General features: G+C 35.7%; 1 protein-coding gene across 6 annotated transcripts in view; it reads left to right on the top strand.

Moving 5' to 3' along the window:
• The window catches only part of LOC134538221 (metallophosphoesterase domain-containing protein 1), a 31,901-nt gene extending 19,923 nt beyond the window's left edge, over positions 1 to 11,978 (top strand). For 4 of the 6 annotated variants that reach the window (XM_063379335.1, XM_063379355.1, XM_063379383.1 and 1 more), the window contains exons 2-5: positions 1,193 to 1,337; positions 9,354 to 9,645; positions 10,207 to 10,433; positions 11,733 to 11,978. In XM_063379335.1, the coding sequence (XP_063235405.1) occupies positions 1,193 to 1,337; positions 9,354 to 9,645; positions 10,207 to 10,433; positions 11,733 to 11,869 (801 nt within the window). In that variant the 3' untranslated portion in view covers positions 11,870 to 11,978. The remainder of the gene's footprint in view (positions 1 to 1,192; positions 1,338 to 9,353; positions 9,646 to 10,206; positions 10,434 to 11,732) is intronic. The other 2 variants (XM_063379345.1, XM_063379365.1) reach the window with 1 other exon arrangement.
• Positions 11,979 to 15,704: the final 3,726 nt, after the last annotated feature.

A 15,704-nucleotide genomic window follows, 5' to 3' on the forward strand; every position in this document is an offset into this window, starting at 1 on the left:
TCCACACCCATCATATTTCACTCTTTACTCCTTTCCCTCCACACTTTCTTACACCCCCCACAATGTTCCTTAGAAGTCATATCTCCTTGCCACTGAGTTTGACTCCTATTCATTGTGTTTTCAAACACATGTTTTCTGCACTCTTCTATCACTTATCATCCTTCTCCAAGACACCCCAAAAGTAAGTAACTATTTCTTCCCAACGTTAACGAGCTCCTACTACAACCACCACCGTCATTTTATGTTGTTATAACGGTCTGAAATAAATGAAACATGACATGTAAATGTCATAATTTTTATTCTATAAAAGCTGTCAAAATAAATTGGTTCTCAGGTCAGTTTACATATTGTAACCCCAAGTGATAACTGTTCTGTATCTCATATCCGGATGGAATGATCCTATATCTGTATATATTGATCCGTGATGTTTTAATGTACCATCAAAATATTCTGGCCAAACTGTAATATCAAAATACAAACAAATTATGCCATGACTTGTGTAAATATTTTCATGCATATTGAACATATATTACATTTTGTTATGTAAAGAGTTTTTGGATGCACAAAATTTAAGCAACAAGCATCATGTACCACAAGATCTATGTACACAGGATCATACCATCAGGATCAGTGGATAAACTTGGATACGTGATATGGAAATTTTAAACTTGATTCGCTCCTACCCGTACCACAACCGCTAATATTGCTCCAAAACTCACACTATCATTATTATTTATTTTATTTTATGATGATATTCATTGTTCATTGTTACCAATATTACATACTTTTATTTTCCTTTGTTTCACCATTCAAGTATATCATTGGCCAACTTCCATGACATACATTTCCACTACTATCTTTCAAATCAATAAAATTCATCTGTAATGCAATGTATCATGAAGTTAAATTGACTCAGAATTATTGTTTTGTGCACTTCTCTCCTAGATGCTATGACTATTTTATCAGTATGTACTCTGGTGGTTCACAGTCTTTCAATTTTGAGCTTCAACCATGTACAGCATTTCTGTGAAAAATATTTTTGCATGAAACCTAATGCTTTAGGTGTCTGTCATGTGTTTGCAAATTTTTTTTAATAGGTTTGTTTATTCGCCCATTATATATTTATTTTGTACAAGTTTGCATTTAGATACTGCACACAAAATGTTATGCAAAATTCGTATTTGGTTGGCAGGTTCGCTTTGTGTGCATGAGCGACACACACTCTCTGACGCCGCACATCAAGTTCGACATTCCTCCGGGAGATGTATTCGTGCACGCGGGAGACTTCACTCGCTGCGGCCGTGAGGAGGAGGTTCAGGAGTTCAACAACTGGATAGGTGAGAGCACATCTGCAGGCAGTCTTCCAGCCTCCGGTGCATCACTGGTCGGAGCAGATCCAGGGCAGTGATGGGGCATACTTGTATTCGTAAATATCAATACAAATGTATTAACAAATATGATTTTTCATGAATATGAGAGTATTCATATTTACTTGTGTGAATACAAATATATTCATATTCACATATATTTCCAAATATTTAATTAAGTGATAGAAATCATAGTAGTGCAAATGTTCAAGGTCCAATAGTTTATTTAAATTTAATACTGTTAGTTGTTTATTAAGTGAGGTGCAACAGGGAGAGCCAGCTCCTGCAAGCAAAACAATTGCATTTAAAAAAATTTAAAAACTTAATCTTAACTACGTGTAAGTCAATATTGTAAAAATAGGCGCATTCACTTAGTGTGCACAGCAAGACAGTATGAGCATGCTATTTACCTAGATATTCAGTTCAGCACGATAACAAACATTCAGGAAGCTAATGCACTTATACATAAATACAAGAATGACTGTAAAGAAGCCTGTGAACGGCCGCCGAGGCGGTGGCGCAAGGTGAGACGCTCCTGTTGGCCGAGTGCTGTTCCGACCTCCATTTGACGGCCATGCAGACTCTGCAGCCCCATTGTTACATTCCAGGTTGGCCCGGCAACACTACCCAGAACAATAACAAATTACATTTAAAACACTTGAAAAAATTATAAATTACTTCTTAAATTTAATTTTTTAACGAGCTGCCGCGGCCGCACATCGTGACGATCCAGCGACAACTTGACGACTCCTGCACCACGCAGCTACCTCACCCTTACGAAGCCAAAACGAAGGGAGGCAACCCCTTGGGCCAACTGACCAATCACAGTACAGAATGTTTCTCTCTAAAAGTCTGGAGACACATCACACAACCTCAAGGTTCGCCCTGATTGGTTGGCGAGACAGCCCCCAGTGAAAGTTCCAGTTTATTGCTGCGCAGTCGTGCATTCACGTGCTGGGTTTTTCTAACAACGCACTAACTTGAGGCGTGAAAAAAACTTGCCGGCGACAATGTGTCATGCCCGTGTCTTCCTTTGTTTCAAACCCTTCTAGAACTTTCTCGAATGTTCCATACAGTCTTTCTACCCAGAATATGCCTTAACATTTTACAATACATAATTAATACCTATATGGTACATGTATGTAAATTACAATGAAACAAATAATACTACATTCAGCTTTATATTAAACGTAACCCAAATTTATATTCACTATCAAAACACAGATAAAATATGAAGTGTCTATGCATAACAAAAGAAACACTAATAAAAATATTGATAAAATATTCAAACCACATTAACATCAAACATTCTTAGCTAAACTGTTACTAGTAGTTGCGGGCAGGAATTCTGCAATGTTACACCTTTTCTTGTTCAACAACATACATGCGTTTGCAGACACCAACACCTGAGGTCGCAGTGCAATGCCGTTCCTCAAGGGGAAATTGCTGTAATCACAGCTCTTTCATGTCCTAAATTTTGTATTTTGAAGTTTTTGCTCAAAAGAAATTAATACTTGGCTTTAAAAACCTTACATATGAAAAACCTTCTCATACAGGCTGTGAAGTGATACATTACCTTTTAAAACTTCAGATATACAGAGGATTCAATAAATCACTGCTATAAAATGCTCCTATGCAACAGTTAGCAACATGCTAAAATCAAATCAACTTGGTGATGAAAATTTTAAACAAACACGTTGTAAACAGTCACCCATTTACAGGTTGATTTCACTGTTTCATGTTTATTGTAAATTAATTATTATTTTTAAATATGCATTTGTATTATAAGTTGTACCAGCAACCACACTAATAGGGATAGCTAAGGCAAGCCAGTATGTTTAGTCTTTGGAAATTGCCACAGTTTAATAATTTCTTGTCTTCATTTATTATTCTTTGGATGCCTATTCCTTTTTCTGCAAGCTTTACATGAGTTAAACACAGGTTTAATCAATTACAGTACATTTGATTTTTACTACCACTGCTTAGTATTCTTCCTCCTAGTTGCGAGCTCGCTGGTTGCTACAACAATCCTGGGAAGTGGAAGAGAGAGTTGTAAAAGAAAAAAAGATAGAATAGGGAGAATTCCACGACGCTATGGTCGATAGAAGACGTTTCCCTTGTGATTTGTCGCCAAAAACCTGGTGCCCGCAATGAAAACAAGAAGTTTCTTTCAACCACGATAGCTAAATACTACAGTGTTAGCAGAATATTCAGATAGGAGAATTCTGAGTTCATCTACCTCAGAATACAGGGTATATGCCTTACCACGACATACGAGGCGTTTCGTGAGTGCTTCCAGCATCGCGACTTCTACATCCGATTCCTGTCATCTCGTGATGAGAACTTTCCTTGTACAACGTTTTCAGGACCATTTTGTATCGCCGATCCAGTCACTGAATCGTAGTCTACAGCAGTCGTAGTTGATTAGAACTCTCTTTACAGCGTCCCTTTCTACAATTTCTTGCGACCATCAACCAATCTACCCAGAAGTCTTGAGTGGCTGAAGAACATGATCTACCACAAAGAGAGCTAGTACCGGTAGTTTTAACCATTGAGAATTAAGTAATGACAGTGCAGTATCAAAACTTGGCCTGAGTTCATTTATATCTGGCTATCTGTATTTGGTAGGTTATTTCTAAGCTGGTGCAACATTAGGGTATCTGAACATAATTTTTCTATTCAGACTTGTTCAGATCATGAGTATTCATTTCAAATGTTGAACCTACCTATGTGCTGAAAATTAAGTATCAATAATACATAGTAATATTTTTATATTGATTTAGTTACTTATTTGATATTATTAGTTTTGGTACTAACCATACACGAATACAACCAACCACCATACTTTGCCAGCCAGTTAATATGTTTTACCCTTAACATACACTACACCTTAATATCAAATTTGAGAAAACATTAATCTTTAATTACTCAAATATAAGTAACTGTGAGTGTTAGCTGTGTCAAACGCAGTTGTAGCTAGGCACATACGCCATAACGTTATAATGCAAGTTAATTCATCATTCAACTTATAGTAAATGATGGGGAAGAGGAAAAAGGTGAGTGTTTTTCAGAAGATGGTATAGGAGATATTTTTTAATGAATAATTAACGAGATATAGTTTAGTGCTGTAGTTGATTGTTTCAAAATCAAATAATAGCTTTTATTATAATGTTATAATATTACATCAATTGTATAGTTTTATTATAAAAAAATGTATGGTTTGTACGCAACATTTATACTACTATTTTCTAGATATTTTTGAACTTTTAATTAATTTTCTATTTTCCTTAAAATATCAGTAATGTTTTAAAAAAAATTGTAATAAATTGATCTGAACAGATACATTCAGAACAATAAAAAATTGACAAGCATTTGTAGTTTAAAAGTGATTCAGTAAGAGATGCACAATAAAAAAAATTAGATTATGCATTTTGGTACAATTCTTGATGGAAATGAAGATATTCCTTAAATTCAAAACATTAAAAAATTACTGTTTTTTATGATTTGAGTTAAGTTTTGGTTAAATGCTGCTTAATTCTATTATGTAACTTCCATTACAGTGCTAATATGGGGTATTAACTTGCATTTAGGTGTTCAGCATTGTATTGGCATGCATATCAGTATTTTTTCAGTTTTATCACAATTCACTGTGTAATCTGGCCCTTACTTTAGGTGAATACGAATACGTGAATGTGAATATTTTACATATTTGTGAATACAAATGTTTTGTTCATATTCTTTGATATTCGAATACGAATATTCACATGAACATATGAACACAGCTGATTTCGTAGTCACACCTACAAATACAAATAAATTTGTATTCATATCTGTAAATAAAAATATATTTGTATTCATATAGAATAATATTTTTCAAATACATTTGTTTTCACGATAACAAATTATGCCATCAGTGTTCCATGATCAACCGTAGCAAATGTTTCTGTGCATTACTAAATTTTAGTTCAGCAACATTAGTCACAATGTACTGCATTAACACTAAGCCAATCTTTCTTAATTTTGTAAAATACTTTTACTTGGACTTTAGATAAAAAAGCATAGATGATAATAAAAACATAAAATATGATAATTGTTCACACTAGGTGCTTGGATTTAGGCGCCTGATATTTTACTTGAAAATTATCCAAAAGTAACATACATTTATTGTATACAGGTACATTGTTTAACTTTACAAATAACAACCAATTGTATTATACATGACAGAAAACAGTTTTTAACACACCACAACATAAAATGGACACAGACAAAGGTTATTAAAATTATATTCCAATAAAAAAAATTAAATTGTTTGGGTATCTAGCATTGCCAATATGGTGAACACTGACACAACAGCTTATTATTTTCACAGGTTAGCTCAGGAATTTTCATAAAATATCTTAGGGGTGTTAAAGATTAAAAATTTCCAGTCTTTCAAGTATATGTCTTACAAACTTGAAACTCGGCAGGGATATTCTTTACATTACATACACAGCCTTGTAGGCTGGTTGTGAAGGTGTTAAAGATAAAAATTTCCCATTTTCAAGTGCTTAAGACTTGAAATTCAGCGATGATGTTCCTTATATTAAATAATATCAACTAAGGGTGTGGTTTTCCAAAAATCAGCTTTAAGGGGCCCGCCTCGTCAGGGGTGTATGTGTGTTAGTGAGGCGGGATGATAAGCGCGACGCTCGATGGTATTTCTATCCCGGTATCGCCTCTAAGCACAAGGCTCTGAACTGGCGCGCAGCCTTCTTGTCGTCAATGGATAACTGTGAAATTTGAGCGATGACAGTATTTTTATATTACGAGGAAATGAAGATAAAGGTGTAATGCAAGTCCCTTAAGTGCTTTCAAGAATCTGTACCACTTGTTTTACACCTAAAAATTACTCTGAAAACATGCCTTTCAGCCATTTTAACTCTTCTAGAAATACAGTTTAAAAACATGATCCAAAATTCGGGCCTCAGCGAACTCTTAAATGCTTTTCGTAAGCATACCCCACTCGGATATCTTGAGTAGTTTTGAAATCACGTTGTTTTTACTGAAGCTCTGCACACCGTGTGTGTGACCAGGTAGGCGGGCCCCTTAAAGGAGGAGTGCGAGGGCATTAAAATAAATTTTTACATATTTGAGCAATAAGTTCTATGAAATATTGTGGGGTGTTAAATATCAAAATTTCCCGTTTTTCAAGTATATTTCACACAGACTTGAAACTATGCAGTGATGTTACATTACATAGCCATCACCTGAGAACGAGATTTTCCAAAAATCAGCTCCCAAGGGTGATTTAGCCCAGGCAATTCAGATAGTTTCCAAATAAAAGCTCCGAAATACAAAAAAAAAAGTCTCAAAATTTTCTGCCATTACCTCTACATGGTTCTAAAACATTTGGATAATGTAATAGGAATCGGAGCATGGGAACAGATTTCACGTGGTGGGTTTGTGGACATACTGCAAAGGATTTGTAGGTCATAATTGGTCAGTCGTTCGGGCACTTGAGTTAACAGGAATGTAGGGTGGTGGCTCGCCAAATCTAAAAAAAATTATGTAGCTGAGAATAATTTTACACATTTGGTCCAGGCCCTGCTGTCAGTTTTTTCTGACATTTTAATTATAATTTTACTACCACAAGCGGCAATGCAGGACCAGAAGGAGCCTCCCCCGGTCATAACTTGAGGGTCACACTGAGAAGACAAAGGTGTAGCAGCCATTTGTACCATGAGTTTAAGTAACCACTGGGTTTTAGCATGGAACATCATGTAAATACAGTGTCAAAATCAGTAAATGTTTCGAAAGACTTTTTTCCATCACAATCATTGATAGTAAATATTTTTTTGGAACTTAACATTTTTTCAATACCCAGTAAATTGCTAAGTGTGTTTTCATGTACGTAACAGGTCAATTAGAGCTAGCAGGAGGTGTGAACTGTTACAAGTTGAATGTCCATGGTGAAATATGGGAAAATACATGATTGTGAATCACCTTATCTAAATGGTTAACATAAAGAAGTGTATTTGCTGTAAAAATGTCTAATTTGATCAAATTAGATTTAACGGACAACAGATTATAAAACACGTTAAAAAATTTAAAGCCCATCTTAAAGATACACATTGCTAAACTCACGTCTCAAAGTAGGCCTTTTTTCATTAAGTCACTTTTGGTGACTAAATTTTGATTGAAGTCACTTTTGTAACTTTTTTGCCAGTTACGAAATGCTGCATGCATCATATTAATGTTTTTTTTAAATTTTTTATTTGTTTAAATTATCTTCAGTAAATTGTCCATTTGGCAACACATGGAAAGCACGATGACAATAACCATGTGTAAACTATTCAAACGTCATTACTTATCTGTGATTTTTCCGTATTATCTGCGCTATTATAGAAACATACATGAACTTGTTCCACTATCGTATAGTTTTAAATCCAATTTTGCATTTAAAGAATGTTTTATTATAATTGTAACACCACTTGTGAAGATATTGTGATACTAAATTCACTCAGGTGTAGATAATTGGTTTAAGTGAAAAAAAATTTTGGCTGAAGAAGAAAGAGCTTTAGAGGAAATAAAGAAGAGAAACAAACTTGATGAAAGATGATCATTTGCAACTGATGACATGAAGCTAAGTGTTTGAGAGTAGAGAAAGAAGAAGCACTGCAAATTGTTTTGAGGAGGCTAATGTAAAATTAACAAAGGCTGTCGCTCAGCAGAACATGGAAGAAACATGCTGTAGGCAATATTTTTATCTTCATTGAAAAAAGAAAATAAAAAATTTTATCAGTAAGATCAATTACATTAAAATGACAACTGCATGGTGTCGAGTACTTGTTTTATGTTGGAATTATTATCATTTATCCATCTAAATTTTAAGAAGCAAAGTCAGTGTGGCTTAAAAAACTGAAATTAATTGAACATTACTTTGAAATGTCATTAGAGTAGAAAGTTGCTATGACTGCATAAAATAGACCATTTTATTCAGACACATTTTATTATTCTAATAACATTTTGTAGGTAATTTACATCATTATAATTAACTTGGCAAAAAATAAATACAGCGTGAAATTATGTACAAAAAATAATGTAAATTTTAGATTTTATTGATACCGCCTTGTTTCAGTGTGTTTATTTAACATGTCTTCTTATATACACATAATTTTATTGCTTGAAAATATGTTTTTTTTTGTCAATTATTTATGTTCACATTTTAGTTTTTGTAAAACACTTTTGCAAATGGTAGTCACTTGTTTTACTATTTTAGGGGAGGTAAACTACGTTGAGACCTGTAAATTTTACTTCCGTGATAGGTGCTGTGATTATCTCTGATGGCCACACATCTTGCAGAGTTTACGGCAAGATGGTTCGAGAGCTTACTTCCTCAGACAGGTCAAGCTTATTACAACAGCATAACCATTGCCACTTGGCATGCCACTGTATTCCACTGCATGCTGGTTACTGCAGTTTGCTGCTCTGCCTCGAATTACAGGGGTCTTGTAGTTTTGAGCAACCAAGTACATTGTTAAAGCTGCCTAAACTTAAAACAAATGTTTCTTAAGGCCTGGTCTCACTTGCTGTGTTGCATTTCAAGTTTTTTGTTTGATAACTCCGGATTTTTGGGAAGAAAATTAAAAAAAAAGACAACAATAGTAAAGATACACACATTTCCTACCCAGCAATGGAAAGACAGAAAACTTATTTCTAGCAAGTTTCCATGATGCAATAATTGCAATAATTGATAATGCCTGATATTTTACATTTTTTTAGTTATTCCATACATTCTGTCTAGACTTTTACTATGGTAGAAAGCATGTCAGTTTTATGCAGAATCCATGTTGTATTTACAAATTACAGAGCAAAAAAACAACCTTAATCCAAAGTAAAGCATAAACAAAGCGAGATAAACATTTCTGGCAACAAAACACAAACTGCAGTGCTTGTAGAGTAACCGTCATAGAAATGGCATGAAAAGGCTATAAGTGAAGGTGGCAGGTGTATTCGTTACAGGCGAGCTGCCTCACAAGCACAAGATAGTGATCGCAGGCAACCATGAGCTAAGCTTCGACCGCACATTCACCCACCCCCTGGGGCACAGCCCAGGCGGGGACCGCTGCACCCACACTGGCCTCAGCGTCCTTGACCAGATCCCCACCCTGGGGCTGCCCAAGGAGTCGCTGGAGGAGGCCATCCAGGCTCGTCATGCCAAGGACGCACTCACCAACTGCACCTACCTCCAGGACCAGGGTGTGATGCTGTACGGCCTCAAGATATACGGCACGCCGTGGTAACTACCGCATTACACCTGTGCTCGAGTAGAATCGTACCTGAGTACACTGTGAAATAAAACTTAACTATTTTCTGTACTGCAGGTAATTTCAAAAAATTACTTAAGTATGGGACTAGTTTCACTTACAGAATTTTGTAGGGTCCAGTTTATGTTATATGTAATTTAAACTATCAACAAATCAATAGTATGTTATAATATTTCTTCCTTTAGTCAGGTATTGCCATCTTTTGAAGTGAAAGGAAATTTATTTACCTGCATAGTCCTTCCTGATCACAGGATACTGTGTTTTTGTAATGGTGAAGATTTTGTACTTGTTGCAGTTTTCCAGAGACATTGATGGTGACTTGCACTAAGGTTTGAATTGCTGACAGCAGTTTACCACCCAGCAGACATCATCTCATTATCATGCTTGAGGTCCCATCGCAGTCTTGCTTTGCATAACTGTGCAATGTAAAACTCCCGTAACATCAAGTAGCACTTTTGAGAATTCAAGGAATAAACAGGCAGACCCCCTGCAAGTGTCGAGTTGTATCCGTGGGTTGGCTGTGGTGGGCGCAGGCAGCCCGAGTTCTGCAAGTGGGCGTTCAACGTGCCGCGCGGCGAGGCGTGCCTGCGCAAGTGGGAGCAGATACCGGGGGACACTGACGTGCTGGTGACGCACACCCCGCCTGTCGGCTACGGCGACCTGTGCTGCTCCGGGGTGCGTGCCGGCTGCGTCGAGCTGCTGGCGACCGTGCAGCAGAGGGTGCGGCCGCGCTACCATGTGTTCGGCCACGTGCACGAGGGTGCGTCCCCTCACCAACCTCCCGCGATCCTCCGACATCAGTCCAGTGCACAACTTCAACCGTGCAGCGACTTCTTCCCCTAACTGGCCAGATACATTTGCTGTACCTTATCGTGTATATTAAGCTTAATTTTGTTTGATGCCCCTTAATCTTTCTTTTATTTTCAGTGCCGTAAAACGGGGTGAATAGAAACAGCGGGGTGAAAAGAAACGGTCCATTTAGAGATTCAGAAAAACTAAATCTTCAATGAAAAATCATTCTTAACAATGTTGGCAAATTAGTTAAAAAATATAAGGATTACAAATTAATGGTTTTATTCATAAATACCTTCTTAGCAGACTGTTTCTATTCACCCCGCTGTTTCTATTCACCCCGTTTTACGGTGCTCAAAATTTTATTTACTTTAAAAATTTCTTAGATGGGGTAAAAATTATGGGATTTATTTACTAACAGTAAATTATAGTTCAGCTATGTGCCATATGTTATTTTATCAGTGCAGTGTAATTATGCAAGGGACGAACTTAAGATCTTGCACAAGTCTAACAAAAGCAGCATGCATGCTGACAAGTGATTTAGCCACATTATTTAGAAAACAACTTATTAGATAAGTGAAGGACACACGTACTGATATAATGTTCTGATGAAAACTAAAGTGCTGGAGAGAGAAAAGAGCTTCAGTTAGTTGGAAGGCTTTTGTCAGAAAATAAAGCACTAAGTACAATGGAACCGCACAACTACGAGCACTGAAAATGGCAAATGATTTTGTCGTAACTATAAGCACTCGTAACAGCGCCTTATAAAATTCTATAAATGACATATATCTTGAAAACAGTGCTCAGTAAAGAAAAATGTATAGAACAAATTATATTGAATATTTATTTCTGAACTAGATGGTTTCCACTAAAGTTTTTTAATCTCTAACCATTATGATTATGGTGTTCGTTCCATGGTCCTTAAGTCATTTTATGTAAAGATTGAGCATGTGGTTAAAACTTTTCTTGGGAAATATTGCCCTCACACAATAGCTGGTATCATTTGCCTATTAGGAAATACCAGTAGACATTCAAAAGATAATTGTATAAGAAAGGAAAATATTTATGTGGGATGTTTGTGCTCACACCTAGAAATGAGCAAAGAACAAAAATCTGTTTTCCTGCCCTAATTCAAGGTACATGACAGTTCTGTTTAATAATACAGTAATATAAGGGTGATTGCAGCAAGCACATATTTTTTTTATTGGTATTCACAAGTTAATCAGTGGAGTGATGTGACTGATAACAGAGTACCCCTGCTCTACAGGCTATGGCATCACGACTGACGGCAAGATAATCTACATCAACGCCTCCACCTGCGACCTCAACTACCTGCCCACCAATCCGCCCATCGTGTTCGACGTAGCGTTGCCTGCAGGGGTCACCAAGGACCACTTCCCCTAGCTCCCAGCATCGTGATCTGTTGCACAAATATGTTATGATTTTTTTATGATTTATATTTACAAATTCTGTATTTTTATTTATTGAACTAGATTTATTTGTTTTACTTACACTCTTGTCTCATACGTTTTTTTAATGCATCCATGTCAACCATCCTTAAATGTATGTGCAGCTTTTGTAAGCTACAACACATCCTACAGTTTATGCAATGCTGATAAACCAGGACTTTTAAGAAAAATTTTGCTTCTTCTCGAAGCATGATAAAATATTAAGACTTAATACTTCAAAATATAGTCACATCTTAACAAGCACAGGGGCTGCAAAACACTGTAAAAAATCTGTTGAAACTGACAGTGGTGGTCATATTATTATCTCAAACTTTTATCTTGCTATTGGGAACAACTTACAAGGGGAGGGCATGACCTGGGGAAATATAATTCAAGATGAGACACTGTGTTCATGTACTAGTATACCTTTAAGGTGTTCACCCCTTAAAATAATGAAGCACTGGCCAGAAAAAAGCCTTTGAAAATTGAAACACAGTTTATATACTTGTTAAGGTTCACGCTGCCCAACAGCACAGTGGTCTAGATCAGGCCTGCCGTTTTCACGGATTTTATCCGTTTTCACGGATATTTGAAGCTTAAAACGGACTAACGGATAAACGGCGACATTCACGGATATTTATGACGCTTCGCCGATATTTTCATATTTGAATTTCGTTCGTGTAAATATTTACATTTAACTACCTATTTCAAGTTGTCAAACCATACAAGCATCCAACAGTAAAGCAAACATTCACATTAGGTGTAGCGCCATGGAACTTCCAATCGTTTAACCACAAACCATAAACATATACTCCCACATATCGTTTCATGAAGTACAGTATCTATGGTTTCGGGGGAAATGTTTTTTATTTGTTGAGTTAAACGCTAAGAAGTGTCATGGCGTCAGTAAACATTGGTATTTTTTGCCATTACAATGTTTTAGGTGCAGCATTTGTTTACTAACTTCATACGTGATTTAAGTAGTAGTTTTGGTCTTAGCTGATTGTGATGGAGAAAAAATGAAAGGCTTTGCCGGACAGGTCACTTTATAAACAGCGTTATCGTAAAGAATGGGAGCAAGAATTGAAATGGTTTAGGCGTGGCATAACGGAATTTTCCGCCGTTTGTTCGACTTGCAACTCGGATCTGAACGTGACAAAGGGCGGCTTGAAGACGCAAGTTCATGCGAAAAACCAACGAGCTGCTGATCAGAGTTGTTCTTTGACAAGTTTTGTAACCAAACCAAACAAAATAATTGATGCGGTACTGTTATGGGCGAACTTCGTTTGTGAAAACAATTTATCTGTGAAACTCAGTGATAATTTCACGGAACTTGTCCCGCAAATGTTTCCAGATAGTGAAATCGCAAGAAACTCTCATTGTTCTCGCACTAAAACTAGCCAGATAATTATTCAATCTTTGGGTACATCAGCTGCAGATTATGTACCTATGCAATGAAAACACAATTTTTCACACTGTTGAATCAACTGACAGTCACTAGGCAGGTTGTAGTGTTAGGAAGGTTCTTTCCATCTGAGATTGTTGAAACTCATCTGTACAAAGTAATGGCTTTGAGTGGTGCTGCAACTGGAGAAAATCTGCTGTGGAAAGGGTTTTCAGCAATCTCAAGATGGTAAAAACTGTTCACAGATCGTCAATGGAATCACCAATGTTAAATGCGCTGTTGCATTGCACAATGAGAACATCTGCAGGTCTGGCTTTCAAGCCCACTGACGAGATGCGGAAAAGAGCACAGAACATGAAAAAGTAGCTAGTTAATGATGTGAAATACATTTGTTTTTTTAAACTTGTAAATAACTTCAGTTGTGTGGATGTATTTATAGTTTGTAAATAAAAGCACCAAAGCCTATACTGAAGAGAAATTTTTAAATTACTTTTCATTTTATTGTGATACCAACTATTAGTTTTGTAATGTAAGTGGCAAATCTTAAAAAATTTTTACATTCATTTGATTTTTTTTTTTTAAATTATGATTTGGAATGCAATGTACTATATTTAAAATTACTGCGAAAAATAAATTATGTCAATTACGGCTATAAATTTTACAGGATTTTTAAATGCTGTAAAGAGGGTTTAGGAACCTAATTTGGTGGCAGGCCTGGCATAAAGTGTCACAGTATGAAATTAATGGGAAAACATGTTTTCCACTGCTTTGTAAACTTGCAAAGGCAAGCAATACTTATCCTTCCACACAGCAATGCAGGGGTGGAAAGGATATTTAGTAAGCTCAACCTTATCAAGACAGCGCACAGGTCATGTCTTGAATCGCCAATGCTAAATGCTTTGTTGCATATCTCTTCTAGGAAGAATATTGCAGAATTCCAGCCAACAGAAGAAATGAGGAATAGGGCAAAACATCTGAAAAAGTGATATTTAAATAATAATTTGTTCGATGCAGTCTTTATGGAAGGGGTCCATTCCCTACTTTTTTTTTTTGTAGAAATCTAAATTAAATTATTTGAGTCAAATTTAAATGGGAGTATTGTGTGGCCTCTTTTTACCCACAAATTAATGCTGTAAGTTTAGCATTGTGATTAGTGGTGCACCGATATGACTTTACCGATTATGAGAGCAATAATTGGCAGATACCGATTCAGTTACCGATTATAATGAACAAATTATTTTAAGTGTAATAATGCACACAAAATTTTTTATTCCCATGTGAATTTAGGTAAAATTGAGAATACAGTTATAATAACAGTATAAAAATATATAAAATACACTATTAAATCATTGCAAAGTGTAAATTAAATTAACTTCTATTTATATTTGTTATTGTAAGCAACTTGAACTATAGTCTAATAATTGTAATTTACAATGGGTAAGTTTTTGTTGCGGAAAGCTAGCATTATTATTGACTATCACATAAGGTTGCATCGAGAAATTACCGTTTAACAATGTACACATGTTGCTTTATTTTGTTCACTTGAGTTTATAGAAAAATGTTTCCACACTTCACTTTTTTTCTCCCTACTCGACATCTCACTATAATTATATAAAAATCACCCAAAACCAATTCTAGCACATGTGATTTTATTTATGTTGACTGAATATATAAAATTATAAATACTTTTTCACTTTTCACGTCACATACAAATAACACAACGGATAATGTTACCAAAGACGCCCATAACGAGTTTGTAAAACGCAGTGATAAACTCTAGACGGTATCGGGACCACGATTTTGAAACGCTACTACGACTCGAAAAGATCTATTGTCATAGAATCCACTGCAACTGCTTGTGGTATTTTGATTGCGTGCCATCTATTTTACGTCTCTGGCTATAGGTAATGTACAAGGCCACTGAACAAAAGACGAAACGTAAATAAACGTGTAGGAAAAATGTATTTTATTGTTAGAGGCAATGAGATTTATTAAACTTAACGAAATATCTGTAATCATGATATGACGGAGTTAGATGAATTTTGTAATATATACAAATATTACCGTATTTTGTCCTAAAATGTGTAACAAAATATTACACAGTAAAAACCTACTTAATTACGCCGGGACATAGATAATCGGCAAAGTAATCGTTAAGATAATCGCCGATTACGATTAATCGGAAAGTACCCATAATCGCTGATTATGATTCATCGGTATCCGCATCGGTGCACCACTAATTGTGATGGATATAGTACATTGTTCTATGATGATTATTCAATATTTCTTTCTACCGTTAATATAGTGACACACAAATGTATATACAAACTGTATATTTTTATTAATCTTTACCAATTGTATTTTTCTTAAATATATCAAATAATGG

Source organism: Bacillus rossius, chromosome 1, assembly GCF_032445375.1.
Source record: "Bacillus rossius redtenbacheri isolate Brsri chromosome 1, Brsri_v3, whole genome shotgun sequence".
Lineage (NCBI taxonomy): Eukaryota > Metazoa > Arthropoda > Insecta > Phasmatodea > Bacillidae > Bacillus > Bacillus rossius.